This window comes from Pleurodeles waltl, chromosome 6 (assembly GCF_031143425.1).
Source record: "Pleurodeles waltl isolate 20211129_DDA chromosome 6, aPleWal1.hap1.20221129, whole genome shotgun sequence".
NCBI classification, from domain to species: domain Eukaryota; kingdom Metazoa; phylum Chordata; class Amphibia; order Caudata; family Salamandridae; genus Pleurodeles; species Pleurodeles waltl.
In genome coordinates, this window is record NC_090445.1 from 663747921 (window position 1) to 663773058 (window position 25138).

General features: G+C 42.6%; 1 protein-coding gene across 2 annotated transcripts in view; it reads left to right on the forward strand.

Annotated features, from left to right (window-relative positions):
- TPPP2 (tubulin polymerization promoting protein family member 2) overlaps window positions 1–25138 on the forward strand; it is a 98382-nt gene that overhangs the window by 63732 nt on the left and 9512 nt on the right. The window contains exons 2-3 of one of the 2 annotated variants that reach the window (XM_069239050.1): window positions 11186–11596; window positions 21501–21681. In XM_069239050.1, the coding sequence (XP_069095151.1) occupies window positions 21509–21681 (173 nt within the window). In that variant the 5' untranslated portion in view covers window positions 11186–11596; window positions 21501–21508. The remainder of the gene's footprint in view (window positions 1–11185; window positions 11597–21500; window positions 21682–25138) is intronic. The other variant, XM_069239051.1, reaches the window with a different exon arrangement.

The following is a 25138-nucleotide window of genomic DNA, read 5'->3' on the forward strand; positions in this document are numbered from 1 at the left end:
AATCAAAGTTCAGTTCAGATGATCATGTCAATAGTATTTGAAATCAATTCTTTCAATGAGAATGCAAGTTTAAACTCAGTTTAGATTGCAGTTCAAGTTTACAGATGTTCAACTGGGATCTCACTCTTGCCCCCCAAATCACAGACTTCCCCTTCACAAGCATTATCAGCAAGATAGGTCCATTTAGGGGATGAGTACTTCCGATATGGCAGTCTAGCTCTTTTTGTTCTCCTGAATGCAAGTTGTTCACTTTCACTGTCACTCAGGCCAGAATCCTTAGTATCCTCCAGGACAGTGCTTAGTCCTCGTTCCATCGGCAATCTTAATCTCTTTCTTTCTTGCCTTTTCGCCCAATGGTTCTCAGTCTCTACTCAGACTGACACAGCACTAGGCCCTTCATCAGGGTCTGAGCCGGGCTCAGGTAGAGGTTCAGACCAAGACTCCTCAACTGTCAGTTCATCAAGTACCTCCTCAAGCTGAGGATGTGCTGTCACAGGCTCTTGCCTTTGCACCCTCTTCTTGCTCTCTCTCAATTGTGGAAGAGGCGCTATCACATCCTGAAAAGGACAACTCCACTCTATGAGTGAGGGCTGCATGAATCCAGTTGGGAAGACCTCCACACTTAACAGCAGTATTCATCACTAGAATGATCTGGTACGGTCCACACTACCAAGGCTCCAGACAAGTTTTTTGAACCAGGACTAACATCATGGCACTGCTCCAGACTTGGAGAGGTGGGAACAGCTTCAACCTGGCGGGACACTGAACGAACCGCAACAGCTAGTCCCTTGGCAAGTCAAGAACCCTGTCATCAATAATGTTTACTAGTGCAATTGCAGGCACAGCAGGGAATCTCTTTGCTCTACCCATGCTTATGTCATTTGGGGAAAATCCTGTTTTTCTGTTAGGAACACTACGAAAACTCTAGAGCACAAGGGGCAAAGCGTCTGGCCACTTCAGAGATGTTGATGCACACACTTTGACCAATCTGGCTTTCAGCATTCCTTTCACCTGCTCCACGATGTCAGAATCCTCTGGGTGGTAGCTGCAATGTAATCTCTTCTGCTTGTAATACTGCACACAACATTTTCAGGACCTCATTATTGAATTGAGTCTCTTGGTCTGTCTCCAGCGAAGTCAGGAAACCAAAACCAGGTATCAACTAACCCCCAACAACAACTTGGCTGCTTTGGGACTGTCATTTCTCCTGGTTGGGTAAGCCTCCACCCAACACGAGAAGATGCACACAATCATCGTGCAACTTCATCAGCATAACGGTTGCCCACGTTCACATAATCATCACCACTACAGTCAGCGGCGCATTTCACAACTGCAATTTGTGCAGGCAGCTGTATTGCTTCAACCAATCTCATGACATGTTCCCTGTTGCTGACTGGGGACCCACCAGATGTTATAAATCCCCTTTTTGACTATACCTTTCTGAAGTTGTGAATGACATTAAAGCCATACTGATTATCTGTAAATGTAGTCACTCGATTTTTCAGAGACACAGTAAGCTCTAGTAAGAAGCTTCAACCACTTGCACAGAGAACACTCCTCAAAGTCAGGAGGCTTTGACTCCTCCTGAGACTGTACAGGGTGCATAAGCAGCTCTCAAGTTTCCTGCATTGTCTCTTAAACATGACCTATCCACAAACAGTATGTAATCAGATTCTACTAGTGGCTCATCAGGTATATCTGATTTCGGCTTGGTGTATAGTTTAGAGACAATCATGCTAAACCTCCCCATCATCATTCCCAATCTCAGAGAGACATCACGGTAGCAGGATTCAAAATAGAACATCTCTTACGAGTCACATTTTCTGCGGAAAGAATAATCTGTTAATATTTTGTCAACCTCCTATTTATTATATGCTGTGTGCAGCTACATGTCAACTAAATCTCAACCAAATGTGGCTCAAGAAAAGTTAGAGGATGTCCCATCACAAAACTTTCATACCGCTCTATGCTGGCACAAACTGCTGCCGCAGCTTTAAGCCATCTGGGCAGTCCTGTGGCTACAGAATCAAGAGTAGCAGAAAAGTAAGCCACAGGTCGCTTCACATTTCTGTGCATCTGGCAAACCACTGAGGGAGTGCAGACCTCCCTCTCACTACAGAAAACAGTAAAAGCTTTATTGAATTCAGGCATTCTTGGTGCCGGGGCATGACAGAGACATACTCTCAGCTCTAGGAAGGCAATCAAGCAGTCATTATCCCATGGTATCGGATTGGACACATCTTTGTGTGTCAGCCTCTGTAAAGGCTTGGCCATTAGGAAAAGGTTGGGTGTCCCCTGACGACAGTAGCCCACCAATCCCAAAAACATCCTGACTTCTCTTTGGGTGGTTGACAGATTCATTTTAAGAATCGCAGAGATTCCTTCTTGTTACACCTTCCTCACTCATTTCTCAATGTGATGTCCAAGATACAAAACTTCTTTCTGACATTACTGCAACTTACTCGAAGAAACTTTACATCCATTCTCAGCTGCGTGGTTCAACAATGCAATGGTGTTGAGTATCAGACGCCACTAGCAGGTTGTCAATATACTGAATTAGGACAAAGTTGCAGGGCACAGTTAGAGTCTCAATATTCTTTTTGCGGATGTGATTAAACATTGAGGGACTCTCTGTATTTGCTTGTGGAAATCGGCACCATGCCAAAACACAGTTTTAGAAATGAAAAGCAAAGAGGTACTGGCTGTCCTCATGCAAGGGAACAGAAATTGCCTGACAAAAATCGGTGACAGTGAACCACTCAGCCTCACATGGAATTTGAAACAAAATCACAGCTGAATTCAGTACCACGGGACAACAGGGAACAACAATACTATTAATCTTTCTCAGGTCCTGCACTATGCAGTATTTACTGCTAGGCTTCTGCAAGCCCATAATGTGTGAATTATATGGACTCCACATTAACTCCTTCAAAACGCCTTGTTGTATCATTGGCTCAAACACTGGAGTAATCCCATCAATTGTTTCACAGTTCAGATTATACCGTGGGGTTCTTGGATACTCAACATTGGGTTTTACTTTTATGCAAATAGGCTCAATTCTATGAGGCCAAAGCCAGTTCCTGAAAAGTCCCAGACCTCAGGTTTCACCATATGCTTAATGGCTGGTGGTAAATCCTCAGATATAATTCTGTGATACAACCCAACCTTTGGCTCTGGTCTCATCAGTTTGAAGCCTACATCCTCATCATGGGTTTGAAATTCCACTCTTTTTGGGGTACAATAGATAGAGAAGTTTAATTTGTAAAATGAATCACATCTCAGTAAGCTCACAGGACTCAAATCTCACAACACAAACTGGTGATTTGCCTCAAAGGACCTCATTTTAACAGGTAATTCTTCTATCACGGGGTTTGTCATTTGCTTATTTGTGACTCCTACGACTAAGATTCATTTTCCCAAGAGGAGTAGGTTTGGAACTTCCACTGTTGCCTGTGAGGTGTGGGCCACAGCAGGTAGCACCAGTATCGATCAAGAATGATATGGGATGGCCATTCACCTCAATTTCTACAAATGGACCACTCTAGCCTACCTCAACACTGTGCCAATTGCACAATCTTCCTCACCCCTGAGGCACCATCATTGTGACTGATCAGAGCCATAGCCCTCATCTGCATCAAACATAGGAAATTGCTGAAACAGATTCTGATTTTGGAAGGAATTCTGATTCAAATTTGGGACTTAATTTGAATTAATTTGGGGACCATTTGCATTTTGCTGGGGCATCTGGGCTTGTGGAACATGAATCACTGGAGCTTGGTGCACGTTTTGCATTCCAGGTCTTGGTACACTCTGGGGCTTTGTGGGGTTATTACTCTAAGGCTCTGTAAACCCTGAATTCTGAACCTGGTTCTGATTCATCACTCTGTTGGCATTAAGATCAAGATGTATTGCAATAATGACAAGCATTCGATCTCTTCAAAGTTGCCACATCAATCCCAGTACTCGGGTCAAGTGGAACATCCCGACCTCTACCTTGTTGCAGGAACCCATTTCCACCTTGTATCATAGGAGCTCCCTGCTGATACACTCCTTGCATAGAACCAGCATTCCCTACAAAAGGTTGACTTTTGACTTCCTCTTTGTGCGGCTTTCATCATTGTCACCATTAATTTCTCCTTCAGTCGCTTCTGCTTCTTTTCCAATTAATCCCTACAATATTTCTTGAATCTTGAAATCTTATCAACCGGTTTATTCTGCCAACTGATCTAAGGCTGTTGAATCATCATGCTAATCTCAGGTCTCAATCCCATCACAAACCTGGACACAACATTTCCACATGTTTAGCTTCGAGAGTCTCCATTTCAATGTGCTACTTAAACACTTGCAACAATCTCTCATAAAAGGCATGCACTGACTCTGGGCTCTTGAGTCGTCCTGTCAGTCTTAACCCAATCAATGTCTTAGGCTGATATTTTCCGTTTCAAAAAGGTTATCACCTGTTGATACCTTTTGATCACTAATGTTGATGGGGCATGTGATATCGGATGTATCTGAGGTACCTTCTCCGGCCACTCTACAGCCACTTTACATTCTGTCCACAGATCACTTCATACAATGGCAAAGAAGGTATTCGAATCCACCCACAAGACTTGTGAAAACTTCACAAATCGCTCAATCTGTGTATACTATTCCACTAGCTTTTCTCTCAAATTTTCATTCCTGATGTTCCCATACTGCAAATATCGTTCTCATCAAAACATACACAATAGCTTTTCTGCAATGACTTGATTTGTCTTAAATCTACATCATAAGTTTGAGCCAATTCAGAAATGTTATCATGAGCTTGTCCTGCACTTTTAGTGATGTCTTTACACATGAACACAAGTTTGTTCTCTTGGCAGGTATCTAATCAGGAAAGATCAAGGTTTCCTTGTATCATCTCATCCAGTTCTAAATTTAGTCTGACCACATCCACTGCATTTTCCCTCACTGGGGAGTGAATTGTTTCTCTGACTAATCTTGAACCTTCACTTTCTCTTGGGGACCCATTGGAAAATCTAATCAATTCATCCAGGTCTCAGGAATTAGTACTATTCTGTACTATAGAGGCATTGGACACCATTCTTTCTCTGGTACTAATGGTGGTGACACTCTGAGGTGAATTTTAGATAGACATGTTAGAATTTAGCAATGTTGGAGTGGACTCTCCTACATGAGTAAATCCTGCCTGATTCATGGTTGATGCTGCAGAGGCAACATAGGGGGGATTCACCTGAGTTGGGACTAAAGTTGTTCCTCCCATTCCAGGGATCACTGGAGCATTAGGTGTCAAAATATGTGTTGTGGTTCATGCCGACTTGGGTTTATACAAAGGAACTGGGGGACCAATAATGACTGAAACAACGATTGCATCTAGGGCATTGGAAACAGTGGAGTTAATAAGGGCACTAATCCCTGAACTCCCTTTCATCAGGTTCTGACTCATATTTACTGGTGCAGTGACTATCCCAGAGTTACCAGTGGCAACTGCACCAATCATTCCCTCGGGTTAGGCCACATTATATGGAGGAGGACGTGTTGATAACAACAAATCTAGAAATCATCTCTAGAATCACTGTCACTGTCTTCACCTGTACTCTCTGGGTTTCCTGTCTTTTCCTCCTTCTTCTTCCCTTTATTTTCTTTCTTTTTTATCAAGTTCTTCACTCATCAATGTAGGGTACAGTCTAGGTCCCTCTATCATATCAGTTCTCCACCGCTGTTGTTCTGTATTCCATCTAGCATTGGCACAGCTACGCACTAGCTTTCGGACTCTCTGCTGATATTTTTTCCTTTCCCTAACATGAGCTGTGTGCTCAGTGATTCGAAATGTGCAGGCCTAGGAGGTGGCTTCATTTTATACAATACCCTTCTCAAGTTTTCAATGATTATCAAATTAAATGTGCCATAGCATGGAAACATCAATGCATCATCTTTCTCTGTGATCTTATGCCACTGACTTAGCCAAATATATGTGTGAAATCTCTGTCCAAAGCCCAAATCTATGTACATTCAGTGACCTGGTATATCTTCAGGTGGTGCCTCTTTTTCCTCTCAAACAGGTATTCTCACATCTTCCCTAATCAGGGTGTGTAAAGCCTCAAAGAATAATAATGTCAACTTCAATAATCAATTTAAATACCAATATTCAATGAAATGATAAAAATGGATAGAGCGCATAGTTACCATGAGGCATCTAGGCCCTAGGGGGGAGCTCTAAAAACAAAAAGGGCAAAAGAGACTCCTATAAAAAAAAAAGAACCACAAAGTGAAGAGCCAGGTCTTCAGTGCTTTCCAGAAAATCACTAATAGCTTGTAGAAGAGAATTTCACAGGTTTGCTGCCGTCACAGAAAAAAAATGACCTTTCACCCAACCTGGTCTTCCAAAATTTGGGAATAACTACAAGATAGTGGCTAGCAGACCGAAAATGTCTAGTGGGGATATATCTCTGGGACATCCATTTCAGTGCTTTGGGCCCAATATCTTGCACTGCCCTATGAACAATGCATAAAGCCTTTGAGGTAAAGTGTTTGTTCATCGGTAGCCAATGCAAATTAGAGATCCCCGCCAGGACTGATTGGTATTTAGGAATGTCAAGTATCAGTCTAGTGCCCATATTCTGTACCATATGCAATTTAGCAGTTGCGGTTTTATTGATTCTCAAATAAAGTGCATTACGGTAGTCTAGCCTGCAAGAATTCAAGGCAAGAACTACCTCCTTACGTGCTTTCAGCAGAAAGAAGGGGAACACCTCCCTCAAGGTCCTTACAATCCAAAAACAAGTCGATGTTGTGTAAATGACCTGAATTTCAAAAGATAACTTGATATCCACAAGTACTCAAAGATTTTTAGAGGAGTCTGCCGGAGTAGGTAATACACCTAATGTATCTGGCCACCAGACAGAAGGATGATTAATAGAAACAAGAGCCTCAGTCTTGTACCCATTTAGTTTTAAGAGTTATTACCTAGCTACGATGCTACTGTCTACATACATTGCTTGAAGTTAGCTGCAGTGGTCTCCACATTCTTGGTGATGGACACAATAATTTGCGTGTCATCCACATCGAATAAGGCGTGCAGTCCAAAAAAACATATCAGATTAGCCAAAGGGGTAGACATAAAGTTTAAAAAGGGTTAGGCTCAAAGAAGAGCCACAGCACTCCACATGGTAAATAAATGGGTTCAGAACTAATTTGCTTCATTACAACTGTCTGGGATCCATCCTTCAAAAACATGCTTAACAGATCTAAGGCTGCTCCAGAAAGCCCCAACGTTCGCAACCGATCTGCCAGCAGAGTAGGAGAGATGGTATTGAAGGCTACAGATAGATCCAAAAGGATCAATGCTGCAGCCTGCCCTGCATCAACGACAGAACTGATATTATCCACCACTGTAACCAAAGTAGTTCTTGTTCCAGGATTAGTTCTGATCCAAAATTGAGAGGGATCTAGCAGTTCATACTCCTCCAAATAAGCCTCCAGTTGTAAATTAAGATGCTTCTCCAAAACTTTACACAGAGTGGGCAAGAGAGAAATAGGCCTATAGTTTTTTAACTGTGGGATATAAATTTGTTTTTATTTTTTGACAGAGGTTTAACAACTGTTCTTTTCCGCAACTGGGGTATGTTCCCGAGCAGGTGGCTTCGTGAATAGTGGTTGCATGGTACAGAGCAACCGTCTTGGCTACCAGATGCAGGATTTTAGGAGAACATGGTTCAGAAGGCGAGGCAGACTTCATTGTATGAAGGTAGGCCTAGACTTGCCCAGAAGTCAAGCAAGAGAAACTTGAAAGTCCTATTCTATGCTTGACCTCAGATTCTTTAGCCTCAAATGGGGTACCACCCCCTGAACATTATCAAGGGTAGAAATACAGGAATCATTAAGTCAAGTTCACTATAGATATTAAGAATTTTGATTTGAAAAAAAACCTTGCTAGATCAATTTAAAAAGCTCTCTTGAGGACATGGCTTATTCGAGTTGTTTGATACAGAAGCAAATTTTTTCTTCTATAATAGCCGCTATGTAGTCGTTCATGAGGAACCCATCAGGATATGCAGGGCACACATCAGCTCCTTTTGTGTGACTGTCTAGAGTGAATATGCAAACAGCCCAACTGTCATCCTGACCCAGACATGTATTCCACAGAGAGGCAGAGGCACAGAATGGTTAAGCAAGAAAATGCCCACTTTCTAAAAATGGCATTTCCAAACTTACAATTCAAAAACCAACTTCACCAAAAGTTGTCTTTTTAAATTGTGAGTTCAGAGACCCCAAACTCCAATCTCTATCTGCTCCCAAAAGAAAATTACACTTAATAGATATTTCAAGGCAATCCCCATGTTACCCTGTGGGAGAGATAGTCCTTGCAGTAGTGAAAAACGAATTTATTAGAATTTCACTATCAGGACATTTAACCACACAAGCACATGTCCTACCTTTTAAATACAGTGCACCCTGCCCATGGCCTGTCTTGGGCCTACTTAGGGGTAACGTACATGTAGTAAAAGGGGAGGTTTGGGCCTGGCAAGTGGGTGCATTTGCCAGGTCAAAATGGCAGTTTAAAACTGCACACACAGGCACTGCAGTGACAGGCCTGAGAGATGTTTACAGGGCTGCTCACGTAGGTGGCACAATTAGTGCTGTGGGCCCACTAGTAGCATGTGATTTATAGGCCTTGGGACGCCGTGCAATGTACTAGGGGCTTACTAGTAAATCAAATATGCCAATCATGGAGAAACTATTCACCAATACACTTTAGACAGAGACCATTTGCAATTTAACACTGATTAGCAGAGGTAAAATGCTCAGAGTCCTAAAGACAATAAAAACAGGTAAAACAATAGGAGGAAGAAGGCAAAATGCTTGGGGATAACCCTGCAAAAAGGGCCAGGTCCAAAAAAGATCCTATATATATTTTCCTCATGCAGATCATAGTTTTTTGGCCATATTCTTCCTTGGCGCCTACAAGCCTGTCTTCGCACTCTCAGCTTCTCAGGGAACCATGGAGAAGTTGCTTGCTTCTTTCAAGTAAAAATCTCCTTGAGATGCAATTTCAATAAGCAATAAATTCTTTATGCTCCCAATTTTTGTCCATTGTTAACAACCAATAATGGTGTGGCACACTATGACATAGTCACCAATAACAGCACACAACTAACACCAACCGTCCAATCTCAGCACGGCACACTTTGATGTCCTTCTCACTCCTCACAGCGTCTCATGCTCCTTTACAGTTCCTCACGAATGTTGCAATACAAGCACAACAATGTCAGGTAAATTGAACAAACTTTGTCTGCTCCACTAAAGAATTAATAGTATTCAGTCACACAAGAAATGGTCCAAAGCGACACTTTCCGGCCTACTCTGACTCACACTTGAGTGAAACCTCAACCAGTGGGGAATCACATTGATTAGTGTAGCTTTACCCATACGCGCATTAGGATCGAAAACATCAACCACACCTTATTCTCATACAAAGGTATTAGTCCCTATCTCAATTGTATAGCCAACTGTACTTCACTACTACCACCATAAAACTTAGCAGACAATTACAACACAGTATTTTCTACACTGATAACTTATTACTATCCTGGGATCGTAGGCTACATTCAGCCTTATAACCACTTCAACTTCTATGCATTAAGTGCTTCCACATCGGCATCACACCACCCAATCTCTGCTGTTACAACTTAATTCCAAATTTCTGGAACACAGCTGCTCCTCTGAATCGTGACTTTGGCTTTTGGATCAGGAATGGGCTTGAGCAAGACTAGGCTCTCACATGGATACAGTAACTCCCTGTGTCTCAATAATTAAACCACCCGACATGCTACCTTCTGAGAACGTGCAGGTGCGTGATTTACAATCTCTCTTCTGATGGATCTTTTTAAGTTGACTGAGACGCCATGGGAGTTAGCATTAGTAAAACAATTCAATTTTTGTGATGCCCATTCGGCCACACAATAAGAGCCAGGATTCAGTGATCGAAGTTAAACTATTTTTTATTACCTATTAATAATCAGTCCAGTATATATGCACGTCAAAGGAATATTAGGAAGATACAAGATTACAGCTGGCAAGCTGAAATATCACAATAGCATCAGTCTCAGTAGGATAAGATACAAAATAATCACAGCCACAACAATACAGAAACTGAGAATTAGAAATAGGTGTTCCTTAAATAATCTCAGATTCTCACTCCTAAACATGAATAAGTTCTAAAGTCAACTAATGAGAGTTCTAAATAAAGAACGAGAATCGCTGGAATGAAGTCAGAAGGAAATTTGGAAATGCAGGAAGGTGTTAGCATGGGGAAGACTCCAGTAGAAGTCTTCCAGAGTTGGAATAAGTGTTTAGCATGAAGCTTCACACTTGCAAGAATAAAAAGAAGCAGATAGCTCTGTACTCCTCAATGTCTAAGGGAATCTGCTCTAACTTCTAACAGCGTGAACCTTATTAAAACAAACTGAACCTTCAGCAACCATCATATGTCTTCGTACAACCCCAGGGAACCAATCATTTATCTTCTTGTAGTATGCATTTGCAACATCATCTGAATTTTTCATCCCACAGAACACGGTCAGTTACTGCATTCTTGAGCATCCCCCGTTCCTGATACGCGATGAATAGGAGGCCTCATCTGCTTATTAGGTCTTCATGTTTTTTGCCAAAATTCCACTTCTCATGCCTTGGTGTCAATAAACTAATACATGCAACAATACTCCTTTCTCTAATGAATGCAACCTTGAGAACGCACCTGCAAGAGAAAGAACACTCTAACTAAGAAAAATTTACATTTCAAAATTAAGGCCTTTTGTCAGGCTAACTTTAACTAAACATTAGATGGGCATTTTGAATATATGATTATACATGCGTACATATAACTTTCAAAATAATGCAGAACATGACACAAAGAAACACGTTATTTCTGCAAATACAACTTGAAGTGTAACTATGAACATGAATAATGAATACATAAAGACATTTGTGCACACCTTTATAAAGCTTCAGTTTCTCAATAACTACATTTCATTAACACGTTTAAATGTTGACACACTAATATTATTAAGACTCAGAGAAATGTAATGTCAAAAATAAATGTGAAATAGCACAATAATAACGTGTAGAGTCCAAATTGCTGCCCCAGGTGTTAAGGTAGTCAACAGCTGCTATTTTATTGTGACAGGAGTTGCTGGATTTAGAGGGAACCCCGCGTTTCTGGATTAAACCCTTTGGAGGTAGCAGTCCGGCAGCCTGGCGCTAGAATGATTGGCCACTTAAACCTATTCTGGTTCCGCTCCACTGGATCAACGGTGAAGCTGGGTCTTTGTTTACAGTATATTTGACGTGTTTCGCATTGGGTAATTCGCGGAGTATCTGACCTAAAGGCCAGCGACCCCTGCTGTCGTAGAAGCGCCATGCAGCCAGGCTATTCTTCGGACAGAGCCACCACCCTTTGTGAAAACAGACTGACTGCTGCCGCTCCTGCTCCCCTGGTGTCCTCTCGCGCCCTGCAAACCGCCGTACTGCGCATCACTTGCTGTGTGCCTTACTCGCCTAATCCGAAGAAGCTTTTGTTCTCCTTATAACTAAACTGGTAAGATATTATGATATGATTTTTTTATAGTTCTCTTTTTTAAAAATGATCAACCATATAATAAAATAGAGCGTGAGGAAGATAAATGGAATTTTATTCTGATGAGGCTGTTATTGACAGTTATCCTGTGAACGCCGTAATGTGCTTTCTTTAATTGCTCGCTAAAAACATTGTTGTCAGTTATCAGTTGCGCTGGAATTTGAAGTGTGGAGGTGCTGCAGCACCCCTTAAATCCTTGACGGTGTTCAAATGGTCAAATAACAAAAGCAGAGGTATTTACTTATTAGTCCAGAAGCATTTACTGCGTGTTAAAGGAAAAACTGTCTCACGAAGGGCAATTTCGTTTGACAATGTGCACGTTCTATTTTTTAAAACGAAGAGCTACATTTACTGTTCCTTCCTCTTATTGCATGTTAGGGTGTTTTGTAATTTTAACTAGTGATGCTTTTACTGGGGTGCAGGTGAAAGTAGTCCACAATATGACAGAGATTTTCTATCACTTCAGCAAAAAACATGATGTGGCTGCTTTACGAAGTAAATTACACACAATTCAAAATATGTATCAACCGCATGAAAAGTACATTCAAGGCATTTAAGTCAGGTGATGTCGCTGGTCAGCAACCCTCTTTGGTCGGCAAGCCCACCCTAAAAAATGTTCCAGCACCACTGCAGGGCGTTTTTGGCTAAATGCTGTTGAGGACTATGCTGCTTATATTAGGAATCCAGAGAGAAGGTCAAATGCTGCAGGAATGACTGAATCAATAATTGCCTGTACTAAGGAGTGACAGACTCTCTGAGTGTTCAGTTCTTCATGGACTACTAAACTGTGGTTTTCTTTTAACAGGGAATCGGCTGTTGCCCTTATGAGGTATTAGACACCCTGTTTTAGGGAGTAAGAGGCAGGCTGCATTAATAAGCCAGAGGCCTTCTCTATAACAGAGTAGATGGCTGCCTTTTTTAGTGAATTCGAGGCACTATATTAGAGAGTCCAAGGCTGCTTTTAAAGGGTTAGCGGCTGGGTTAGCAAGTCACAAAGCCTGCATGTATTATAGAATCAAAGGCTGTCTCTATTAGAGTCACTATCAAAGGCTGTCTGTATTATGAAGGCATTGTCTGCCCATAAAAGGGAGCTATCCACTCTCTGTGTTAGGGAGTTAAAGGCAGTCTTAGATACTGGGTACCTGTGAGGCCGAAAGTCCCTGGTGTTATTTCCATGTGACAACCTGGTCCTATTTGTATCATTTTCGCAGACCCAGTATATTTTCCTGCTGCAGAAGGCTAATGCCGAGTCTCCTTCAAGTGCTCCATAATGACTTTTTACGTTGCTCCCCAAAAGAGTGCTAAGCTCTGTTGGATTTAAAGGGAACCCCTAAAAGGAACACTGATTTTGATATGGATAGCTACCACCCCTAGTAGCACGCCATGTCACTAGCAATGGTTGGTGTCAGCTGTTTATAGTGGTGCAGTGCAAGTGTTTGTTCCTGAACCCCAACAGATTGTTCCTGAACCCCAACAGAGAGACTGCCTTAGGGTTCGGTTGATTACATTTCTGTACTTGGAAAAGGCTGAACTCTGCGGTTCCCACTTACTGCACGTTGTGTGCATGAGAGTTTTTAAATACTAGAGAGGTGGTATATAGCTCCTGAAGTTGAAGATCATTCCACAAAGTTTGGTAGTCAGTGCTTCTGTCTCCCTCTTCTCCCTATATGTCCCCTGCGTGTCTCCCTTGATTCCGCCCTCTCTGAAGGGGCCAGAAAGCATGGCCAAGACTGCACAACTGATTACCTTCGTAGACCCTGCCTCCTGTGTTCTCTCCCATCAATGAAAGAAGCCCCCAGAAACACCTTATTGGCCAGAGAGTTTTCTGAAATCCTGTACACAAGCAAAGAGTGACAGCTTCCCTGTGGCTTGTTACCATGGAGCTATGGCACACCTGAAAAGGAAATACATTTTGTCTGGATTCCTCAGTGGAAAGTTGAATTTGGGCCAACTACCCCAAGACCAGAGGCCACATTTATGGATTGGTTTGTGTTCTTGCATGACGCAAAATGGTGCAAGAGCGAAACAAACTTTAAATGAGATTTATAAATTCATGCAAGACCACCTTGTGTGGCCCTGCGTTACATTACTCTGTGCCAGAGAGACATTTCCATGAGTGTTGCATGAGTGTTCCCACACAACATCCATGGATTTTGATTAATTCCTAGATTTATAAGAACTTGTAAACCTGGGAATACTCCAAAAAAATACACCTCACCAGGAGAGGCATAACAAGGAGAAATCTATTTATTTCCCCTCGTTTTTTTCCTCTTTCTATGTGTGCTGAAATCTACTGCACACATAGAAAGAGGAAAACGCTTCTCAGGATTGTTTTTGTGCAGGAAGGAATTTCTTCCTGTACAAAACAGCCCTGCATGCAAAGCAGATACCCTTGCATCATGGTGCAAGGATGCCTGCGTTGGCGCTAGGCTGCCAAAAGGGCACCAGTGCAGGGGGAAAGGACAGGAATAAGCCATATTGGATAAATATGGCACATTCCTGCCCTTTCCCTGTGATGCAGGGCAGTTCAGCAAGGTGACTTGCTGCGCTGCCCTGTGCCACAAAGCCCATAAATATGGGCCTAGGTGTACTCTGACCACTGTAGCATTTCTATTTTTTTCCTTTTACTGAAAGAACTCTCTACATCTGTGTAGAGGGAGGTGAAAGGAGAAGGGATTATAACATGAGACTGTCCTTCTTGTAGAAGATAGACCCAGTGTATCCAGAGCCAAACATTTGGGTTACAGTACCTTGCTGTGAGGAGGTCAGAGAGCTGAGAACAGAACCTGCTGTGGCTGCCCATCCTAACCTGCATGCACCTTGCGAGTGGCACTGAGACAAAGAGAGCCCATGTGTTTCACATCTGCCTCTACATTGTGAGACTTGCTGGATGCAACCTGATGCCCTTGTACTGTGTGATTGCCCAAATGCCCATCAGCATTGCACTTTGTGATCTTCTACAAATCAGTATGCTTGCAAAACTTTAGTGCCTGACACCTCATCACTGTTGAGCCCTATAGTCAACATGATTTTGATGTGAGACCTGAGTGTCAGTCACTCTTGTGCAAACAGTGTGTAAATGTGGTTGTTATGTACATCAGCATATTACCATTGCACCTACTCTGCCCCATTCATAGGTCTTTGCTGCTAAAGATTCTTTTTCCTCTTAGAGCTTCAGGCTGGCATGAGCGTCTGTCTTGTTCCGGCTCACTGCCTTCTTGCTGCTCACTTTCCCACCTGCCTTCAAATTGCAGCTGCTGTCTGTTGGAAAACGTCTCTCTCTGAAGGGTCACCCCATACGTTTTGCCTCCCTCCTCCTCTTTTTCTGACCTCGTTTTATTGGCTTTAGGGCTCTGGGCACTTTACCACTGCTAACCAGTGCTAAATTGCATGTGCTCTCTCTCTAAAACATGGTAACAATGGTTCATACCCAATTGGCATATTTAATTTACATATAAGTCCCTAGTAAAATGCACTATATATGCTCAAGGCCTGTTATTGATTGTGACACCCACATAAGTAGCCCCTTAATCATGTCTCAGGCCTGCCATTGCAAAGCCTATGTGTGTAGTTTCACTGCCACTTCAACATGGCATTTAAAACTACTTGCCATGCATTAAACCCTCCTTTTAGTACATATAGCCCCCCCCCCCCCCAAGATAGGCCCTAGATAGCCCATAGGGCAGGGGGCTATGTAAGTAAAAGGCAGGATGTGTACTAGTAAGTTTTTCATGTCCTGGTAGTGAAATACTCCCAAAGTAATTTTTCACTACTGTGAAGCTTGCTCTTTTCATAGGGCAGCACTGGAAATTCCCTTATATACTTTTAAGTGAGAATTTCTGATCTGAAAGCATTGTTATGTTTGGTATGGTTGGAATTGTAGTGAGAAATCCTGCTTAATGGTGAAGTTGGATTTAACATTACTATTTTTGAAATTCCACTTTTAGAAAGTAGGCATTGCTCTGCACTTACTGCTCTTTGTGCCTTACAGCCTGTCTCCAATCCATGTCTGGTCGGTGCTGGCTGACAGCTCCCCTTGTGCATTCCACCTAGACAGCCATAGTACAGGACATCCAGCTGCATTTGCATTTATCTGTATACTTAAGGATCTTCCTGGGCAGGAAGGGGCTCTCACACTTCAAAGGCTAGTGGCCTGACCTCACACAAAGGACTGATAAACCCCACAAATCTCCTGGCAGACAGGACTGGGTTGAAAGGGGAACTGTTCCACTTCAAAACCACTCTTTGAAGTCTCCTTCACTTCAAAGGCACACTTGGGTATAAATACTGGGTCTGTAACCCCCTCAAATCAGATGCTTCTGGATCTACAATTGGACTCTGTCAGAGGGACTGCTGTGCTGCCCAAAGGACTCCCCTGGAGTGCTTTTCTGGAAGAACTGCTCTCCTTCTTGTTGCTCTGCTGCCTGCTGCTCCCTGACTCTGCTGGAGGGACTCTGCTTTTCCCTACAAGTGAACTCCAAGGGCTTGGACTGAGCTTGCTTCCTGTTAAGAAGTCTCAAGACCATCAAAAACTTTACCAGAGAGAGAAAAGTTTGTTGCAGCACCTGTCTCGCAGCTGAAAAAATCACCACATCGCCTATTGGATCGATCCAGCGCCTTTTTTATCCTCCAATCACATTTTCAATTTCCCACACATCATCACTGGGCGCCAAAATATTCCTGCACCGGAGTAAAGAGCCAAAGCTGCACTCCTGGAAATCCAAGCATCACCTTGCCCTTGAGGAAAGAATCGACGCCTCACCTCCGCACGCCGGAGAAATCAACACATTTCTTTATTTTCCAACATATCACCTCCTCTGCAGTCCTCTGTGTTGTTATTTTTGATGCATCCCGTGTACTGTGTGTTTAAAAGACACAACCACTGATTCTTAGGGATTAAGACCCATCTAAATCTTTAAAAAGTGACTGGTTCACAAAGGATTCTTGTTGTTTTGCTCTTATTGTATTCAGATAAATATTATCTATTTTCCTAAACTGGTGTGGAGTACTTTTTGTGGTGTTTTTACTGTGTTACTGCATGAGTTATTTGTACAAATATTTTACACATTGTGTTATAAGTTAAGTAAGCTTGATCTGTGCCAAGCTACCGGAGGGTGAGCACAGAATAATTTAGATTGTGTTGTGATTTACCCTGACTAGGATTGAGGTCTCTACGTGGACAGGGTGCCAACTAGAGACCCAATTTATTACACTGTCCTTACTGCAGCTGATGTACATTGAACCTGCTGTATGCATCCATGCTGAGCAGTGCAGACCCATGGCCTGAACAGGCCACCAGGACTGTAACAACAAAGACTGAATGAGATATTGAACTGTGCTGGTTGGAACCATCCATCCGAGATGCTGTGCTGGGTATAGTGACATCACTCCTCTATAATTATCGTAAAATAGCAAACTGTGTTCTATGTAACATTTTAAAAACCTAAACTAAATGATATTTCCATTGTAACTGCATCCCTAATAGATTGTGTTCCTGGGGAGAATAGAAGAGTTACAAGTAAGAAAAAATATACTTAGAGAATACGGAATGTGACATGGACCCTATTAAAGTTTTGAGCACATTACCTTCATAATAGAAATAATAATACAATACTGTGAAAAGTAACGTATTTTACTCAAAAAAGTAACACTGCTTGGATGTTATATTTATTATGAGTGACACGTAGCGGATGCACCAAGTATTCTACCACACATGACCCTGCAAGTGGTAGGGCCTGATTTAGATCTTGGTGGCTTTACCTCTGATTTAGATCTTGGTGGCTTTACCACCAATCCACCTCAGCAGGACTGCCAAGACTTAAATCAGGCCCTTAGTCTTCATTGTTTGCCTTTGCTACACACTGAAAGTCAAAGCCTAAAAACAATGCAATGAGTGGTTTGGTGAGCTTACATTTAAATATGGTTGCTGTGTTTCCAAAGATAGTAGCATTCCTTGCCACATGGACTGCTTAACTTCCTTGAGTCACACAGGCCCTTGGAATCTGGAACACTGTGGCCCATATTTATACTTTCTTAGCGCCACATTTGCGTTGCTTTTTGACGCAAAAACAGCACAAACTTACAAAATACTATTGTATTTTGCAAGTTTGCGCCACTTTTGCGTCAAAAAATTACGCAAATGCAGCGCTAAAAAAGTATAAATATGGGCCTGTCTGTTCTAGAGAGTTGATGGCTTTCTGTATTGGAGAGCCTAGGGTGGTCTGCAACAGGAATTCAAAGGCTGCTGCTGTGGAATACTGAGGCCCATATTTATTCTTTTTTTAGCGCCGCATTTGTGCCACTTTTTGACGCAAAAGCGGCGCAAAATTACAAAATACAATTGTATTTTGTAATCTTGCGCCGCTTTTGCGTTAAAAAAAAGGACGCAAATACTGCGCAAAAAAGTATACATATGGGCCTGAGTGTGTCTGCTAAGAGAATGTGGTGCATGGAAGGTTGCTGGTCTTTGTGATGTGGCTAGCCAGGCATCCATTTCAGATCTGGCGAGAGGTTGATGGACTGATATGTGAAAGATGCTGTGTCTGTAACCAGAGCGTAACACTGAGTAAAGAACGTATCTCGTACCTAAGCGGCCTTTCTCTCATTTATACTGCAGACCCTCCCCTCCAATTAAAAATACTGTATATATTAGTCGGAGGTTGTATTAGAGAGTCAAGGGCTGTTAGAGGTCACCTACATTAGTCAGACAGTAGATGTCGGCTTTAGAGAGTCAGAAGCTGTCTGTGTCACAGAGCCTGAGATGTCCGTATTAGAGGCCCCGGGATTCTCTATGTTAGAGGGTCGAGGTTTTTATATAATAATAAAGTCAATGGCTGCCTCTATGAAGGAAACAGATGGCGCCCGTATTTCCAAGGTTGTCTGTGTCAGGACATAAGAGAGCAGAAGATACACCTAACATACATACTACTATGATTCTTATTGTTTCACACCAGCCATTATTTCACTTCCCCCTTTCAAGTGAATATCAGGCGCATTATCCGCTGTATCCCATGTATGTTTTCTTTCTTTTACATTTTTAATAATGGTTCAGGCAGTTGTTCTTTCATACGAAGAGCGGTGTCTATAAGGAAACACTCACATCTTAGATGAGAGCCTGCATCGTGTGCATTATTGATTTATTAAGAGGTGGTAGAGCTTTGCTCTCTGAATCCTCATCTGAAAGCATAATTGGCCACTGTTGTAATGCAGAAAGAAATTAACCCACACAAACCTCGAACAGTGATGTTTCTCACTCACTCTGCTGGTCTTTCATTTTGCATTTCCTAAATACCGACTCCTTAGAAATTGCTTTTTAGGAAATGCAAAATGGAATGTACAAATATAAAGATTTCCTAATAGCGATTCCTACACAGTAGGAAACACTACTAGGAAATCGCTATTTAAGAAATGCTAAACGATTCCTTCCAATGAGCCTAAAGGCCCACAGGTAGGAATTGTTTTGTATTCCCTAATTTGTGATTTCCTAATAGGAATTCACAAATTAGGAAAGGCAATTCCAAGGGTGACTATGTCCCTAAGGCCACCCCCTTGATGCACCCCAAAACAGGTGGTGCACATGTAGTGTGCACAAGTGCCCTAGGCACATGTGTGCACTACATGTAACTTTACAAAATGCTTTCTGGGTGCATTCTTTAAAATTGCGCATGATAACCATCGACTCGGAGTCTATGGTTATTGCATTTCCTAAAAGCCCAGTATATTCAGGAAATGCATTGTACATGTGCTTAGGAAATCCCTATTTGCGATTTCCTATTTAGGGATTGCAAAATGTGATTTCTACTAGGTAAAAATCACATTTTGTGATTATCTAAATGCATTTGTACATATGGAAAGGCCATTTAGCATTTCTTAACGGAACCAAAATTGCAATTCGGTCCATTAAGAAATGCTAAATGCTTTCGTACATCCCTAAACTGTGAGTCTATTGTCCCATTTCCGTCCACCTCTACTCATATTTCTATCTCTACTCGTTTCCAGCTGAATTTCTCATTCCCTACTTTTGGAGGCCAACCCTCTTGTAATAGTGTGTTCTAGAAGCTCTTGTGTGAGTTTCATACCATACAGAATGTAATAAAAGACTACCACGAAACACAACAGTAAGACTAAACTTGCGTTATGGCAATAGGAAGCAAATCACAAAGGCCACTGATTGACACTCAACCCTGGGCACTTCAGGGCTTAAAACTGAAGCGCCCAGGTTTGAGGCAATGAGTGATGCTACTGCTCATCACCAAGGGAGAAGACCTCGAGGACCTTTGCTGAGCTGAGGAGGTCACACGCACAGGAGCTGTGACCTCCTCAGGCAGCCAGGAGTCTGCACAAATAGTGCATCTTTAGCTCCTGGCTGCCTGACCTACAAATGAAGAGTGTCTGTCAGGCTGACCTTTGCTCAGGCTGATAGACACTATTCATGATGGGTAAAAGGTGAGAGGGCATGGCTCCTCAGCCCCAAAGGACGGGCCAGCCACCAAGTCAGATCCATCCAGGGAAACCAAGGGCCTACAGTGAGCGGGAGCTGTGAGGGCAGATGTGAGGTCACAGTAGGTGAGGTCACAAGTGAAATAGCATGAAGTCACAGACCAAGGTTGTGGGATTGCTGCCATATCACTTGAGCCATCTCAGAGCAGCTGTTGCCATCTCTAGTGTACAGAGCTGGGGTAGGGAGCCAGGCGGACACTATAATACGACCCTCTCACGAGGACGGAACTCCAGCATCAAAGACTAACACCAAGGTGAGCAAAGACGTCTGTGGCCTACCATATCCAACAAAGGGAGTGTTGTGGCAAATGAACAGGATAAATGGCAAAGTGTTGAGAGAGTAAAGGAGGCAACAAGATACACTGACCCTACCACCACTTCAATGAACCACACCAGTGAGGGTTGAAGGCAGGGAACAAACTCTTGTGCAGAGAATGGCCAACACACAGAAATCTACCCCTATCTATGGCAAAACCTAAGGTATCAACCTACCCCACCAAACCAAATAGTAGGAAGCACACTGGACGTGTATGAAGACCCAATTAATGAAGAGGGAAAACATGTTTACTAAAAGAATTATTGCTTGTCTGCCATCTAGTGCCCCCAATACCACCTGGGTACTATAAATATGAGGCACTCTACAAAGTGAAAAATTGTATTGTCAAGGAATATAAGGTGACCCAACTGAACTACCCAGGGAAGCATGGTATGTATGAAAAACACAGCAGAAGTGATCAGGGGAGTGGCCCACTAGAGCAAAGACAAACACCTACAGAAACAACTACATAAGAGGAATGCTACAGCCACTAGAACCTACTTCTTCATGTCCAATCCCACCATTGGCTATCATACTATACTACAGCTATATTAAAACACAAGGGCACACAAGAGTTATGAGACCTGCAACAAAAACAACCTTTGTGGGCAATCTAGAAATATGAGATTATGGACACACAAGAAACATTAAGAGGCAAACTTAAGACATGAATCTCTTTTCAGCACCTTGAGATCCTCACTGGTGAGTAGCGCGCTCTACAATTTTTTTTTATTGATTGATTGATTGATTTCTGCCCACAAAACATATACAACGAACTCAGAAAGAGTAGCACCCTAATGAGGAAACCCCCAGATTGCCCACTTGTCTGTACCACTACAGAGTGCCCATACATAGATATCAGACACTTGACAGAAACATCAGTGAATTATTTGTATGACCTGGGGTGATTAGGAGCTTAGATACAGCAATGAGTTAGATATAGGTATTGATAGGAATTGTGCACACTTGACACCGGTGTTTGGGAGCAGTTGGGCAAGGCAGCTCTGTGATCTCTAATCTATCACCATAAATATTCTGTGTTCTCCCCAGTAAAAACAATGTCGGCTGAGCTAGAGGCAGCTTTCCGTAAGTTTGCCGTGCATGGCAACACAGCAGCGACGGGAAACGATATGACAGGGAAGAACTTCTCAAAACTCTGCAAAGACACAGGAGTCTTGAATGGCAAAGATATCACCAGCACGGACGTGGACATCGTATTCAGCAAAGTCAAGTAAGTGTGTGTGTGAGACAGTGAGGTTTGCTGGGCATGAGGAGGGGCAGAGTGTGTGAGGGGGAGAGATGGAGAGCAACCACATCTTCAACAAAGTCAAAGTAATGGGCAGTAGCCAGTGGTATTTTTAGGAAAGGTATCCAGCTTGACCAAACTCTCTCCATGAAATACCATGTTAGTGCTACCTGTGGCACTTGCTTTGTCACAATGCGTCTCCTAAAAATGTTTTTCATTGGCTTCCTTCTACTTTTAGAAAGACCCCGGTCCAGGTACTAATTACTAGTCGCCTCAACTACGGAAATGCACTGCTTGTGGCAGCTAAATACACCCTGCTGTCTAAGCTGCGGGTAGTGCAGAATACTGCAGCACAACTAATCTGCAACCTCCCTTCACAGTGTTCCTCCTCACTTATTTTAAAAGCCTTACATTGGTTGCTCTTTACCCACGCCAAACTTGCGTCCTTTTTTTTCAATATCCTAGGGATTCTAGATGTACCCAGACTTTGTGGGTTCCCCTGGAGGAGACCAAGAAATTAGCCAAAATACAGTGAACATTTTGTTTATTTAAAAAAAATGGGAAAAAGGGCTGCAGAAGAAGACTTGTGTTTTTTTCCCTGAAAATGGCATCAAGAAAGGGTTTGTGGTGTTAAAATCACCAGCTTCCCAGCATTCAGGAACAGGCAGACTTGAATCAGAAAATACAATTTTTCAACACAATTTTGGCGTTTTACTGGGACATACCCCATTTTTACTATTTTTTGTGCTTTCAGCCTCCTAGCAGTTAGTGACAGAAATGGGTGTGAAACCAATGTTGGATCCTAGAAAGCTAAACATTTCTGAAAAGTAGACAAAATTCTGAATTCAGCAAGGGTAATTTGTGTAGATCCTACAAGGTTTTCCTACAGAAAATAACAGCTAAACTATAAAAGTGTTAAAATTGAGGTGAAAAGAACAGCCATTTTTCTCAACGTTTTACTCTGTAACTTTTTCGTGCAATGTCAGATTTTTTAAAGCAATATACCGTTATGTCCCCTGGACTCTTCTGGTTGCGGAGATATATAGGGCTTGTATGTTCATCAAGAACCCTAGGTACCCAGAGCCAATAAATGAGCTGCACTTTGCAGTGGGTTTTCATTCTATACAGGTATACAGCAATTCAATGGCTCAAATATAAAGAGTGAAAAATAGGTATCAAGAAAACGTTTGTATTTCCAAAATGGGCACAAGATAAGGTGTAGAGAAGCAGTGGTTATTTGCACATCTCTGAATTCTGGGGTCCCCATACTAGCATGTGAATTACAGGGCATTTCTCAAATAGATGTCTTTTTTACACACTGTCTTACATTTGAAAGGAAAAAATGTAGAGAAAGACAAGGGGCAATAACACTTGTTTTACTATTTTGTGTACCCCCAAGTCTCCCGATAAAAATGGTACTTCACTTGCATGGGTAGGCCTAATGCTCGCGACAGGAAACACAACATGGACACAGCACATTTTTACATTGAAATCTGACGTGTTTTTTGCAAAGTGCCTAGCTGTAGATATTGGCCTCTAGCTTAGCTGGGGAATCCAAGATGAGGTGACTTGTAGGTTTCTCACCAGGTTCTGTTACCCAGAATCCTTTGCAAACTACACAGTTTGGCCAAAAACACTTTCTCCTTACATTTTGGTGACAGAAAGTTCTGGAATCTGAGAGGAGCCACACCAGCGTTTCACCAAGTCTCCCGATAAAAATGGTACCTCACTTGTGTAGGTAGGCCTAGCGCCCGCGACAGGAAATGCCCCAAAACACAACATGGACACATCACATTTTTACATTGAAATCTGACGTGTTTTTTGCAAAGTGCCTAGCTGTAGATATTGGCCTCTAGCTTAGCTGGGGAATCCAAGATGAGGTGACTTGTAGGGCTCTCACCAGGTTCTGTTACCCAGAATCCTTTGCAAACTTCACAATTTGGCCAAAAACACTTTCTCCTTACATTTTGGTGACAGAAAGTTCTGGAATCTGAGAGGAGCCACACCAGCGTTTCACCAAGTCTCCCGATAAAAATGGTACCTCACTTGTGTGGGTAGGCCTAGTGCCCGCGACAGGAAATGCCCCAAAACACAACATGGACACATCACATTTTCTAAAAAAAAAAACAGCTGTTTTTTGGAAAGTGCCCAGCTGTGGATTTTGGCCTGCAGCTCAGCCGCCACCCAAGGAAACGTACCAAACCTGCACATTTTTTTAAACTAGACACCTAGGGGAATCCAAGATGGATTGTGGGGCTCTGACTAGATTCTGTTACCCAGAATCCTTTGCAAACCTCAAACTTTGGCTAAAAAACACCTTTTCCTCACATTTCGGTGACACAAAGGGCCATATGTACAAACACATTTTCCCATAGACACAGAATAGGCAAAACTGCTTGCTACATCTGGCCCAAAGTTCTGGAATCTGAGAGGAGCCACAAATTTCCTCCCACCCAGCGTGCCCCCACGTCTCCTGATAAAAATGGTACCTCACTTGTGTGGGTAGGCCTAGTGCCCGTGAAAGGAAATGCCCCAAAACACTATGTGGCACATCAAAATTATCAAATACAAAACTACCTGTTTTTGCAGAGGGCAGGGGGCACCTGTGATTTTGGTCCTGGGCTCAGCAGCCATCTAGGGAAACCTACCAAGCCTAGACACTTCTGAAAACTAGACACCCGAGGGAGTCCAGGGAGATGTGACTTGCGTGGATCCCCCAATGTTTTCTTACCCAGAATCCTCAGCAAATCTCAAATTTAGATAAAAAAAGTCAAATTGTTCCCACATTTTTGTGTGGGATCACCTCACTGGGACACATTTACAACCAGCCAACATTCCTCTCAGTCTCCCGGTAAAAATGATACCTCACTTGTATAGGTGGGCCAGGTGCCTGTGACAGGGAAGAGCCAAAAACATGTCAAAATTGAGGGGGAACCAAAGCGGGTCCAAAAGGGCAGTTTGAAAAAAAAATTTTTAGGCTGACAATCGCAGCAGAATTTTTATCGGTATTGATGAGACAATGCTGGGTGGTAGGAATTTTGTAGTTTCTGGAAGGTTCCATCACAGAAATGTGGGAAAAATGTGTGATTTCCAGCAAAGTTGGAGGTTTGCAGTGCATTGTGGGTAAAAAAATGGTGTGGGGTGCATGTGAAGCACACCCCCCTGGAATCACCCAGATGTTTTCAGATGTGTCTAGGTCTTGAGGATTTTTCTACATGGCAGCGTCCTAAAGTCCAAAAAGTGCAGCCCTCACCATTCCAAGTCGGACGATTTTGAGAGTTAGCCAAGCTCTCATGGCCCAAATGTAAAACCAAAACCCAAAACAATCAAATGGCCTCTTGCTTGCTATGGGATAAGATGTTTTAGTGTATGGGGGGAGAGCTGAAAGACTGTTACCCTCTTCAGTTGGGGTGGGGACATAACCAGGCCCATACTGGTTGGT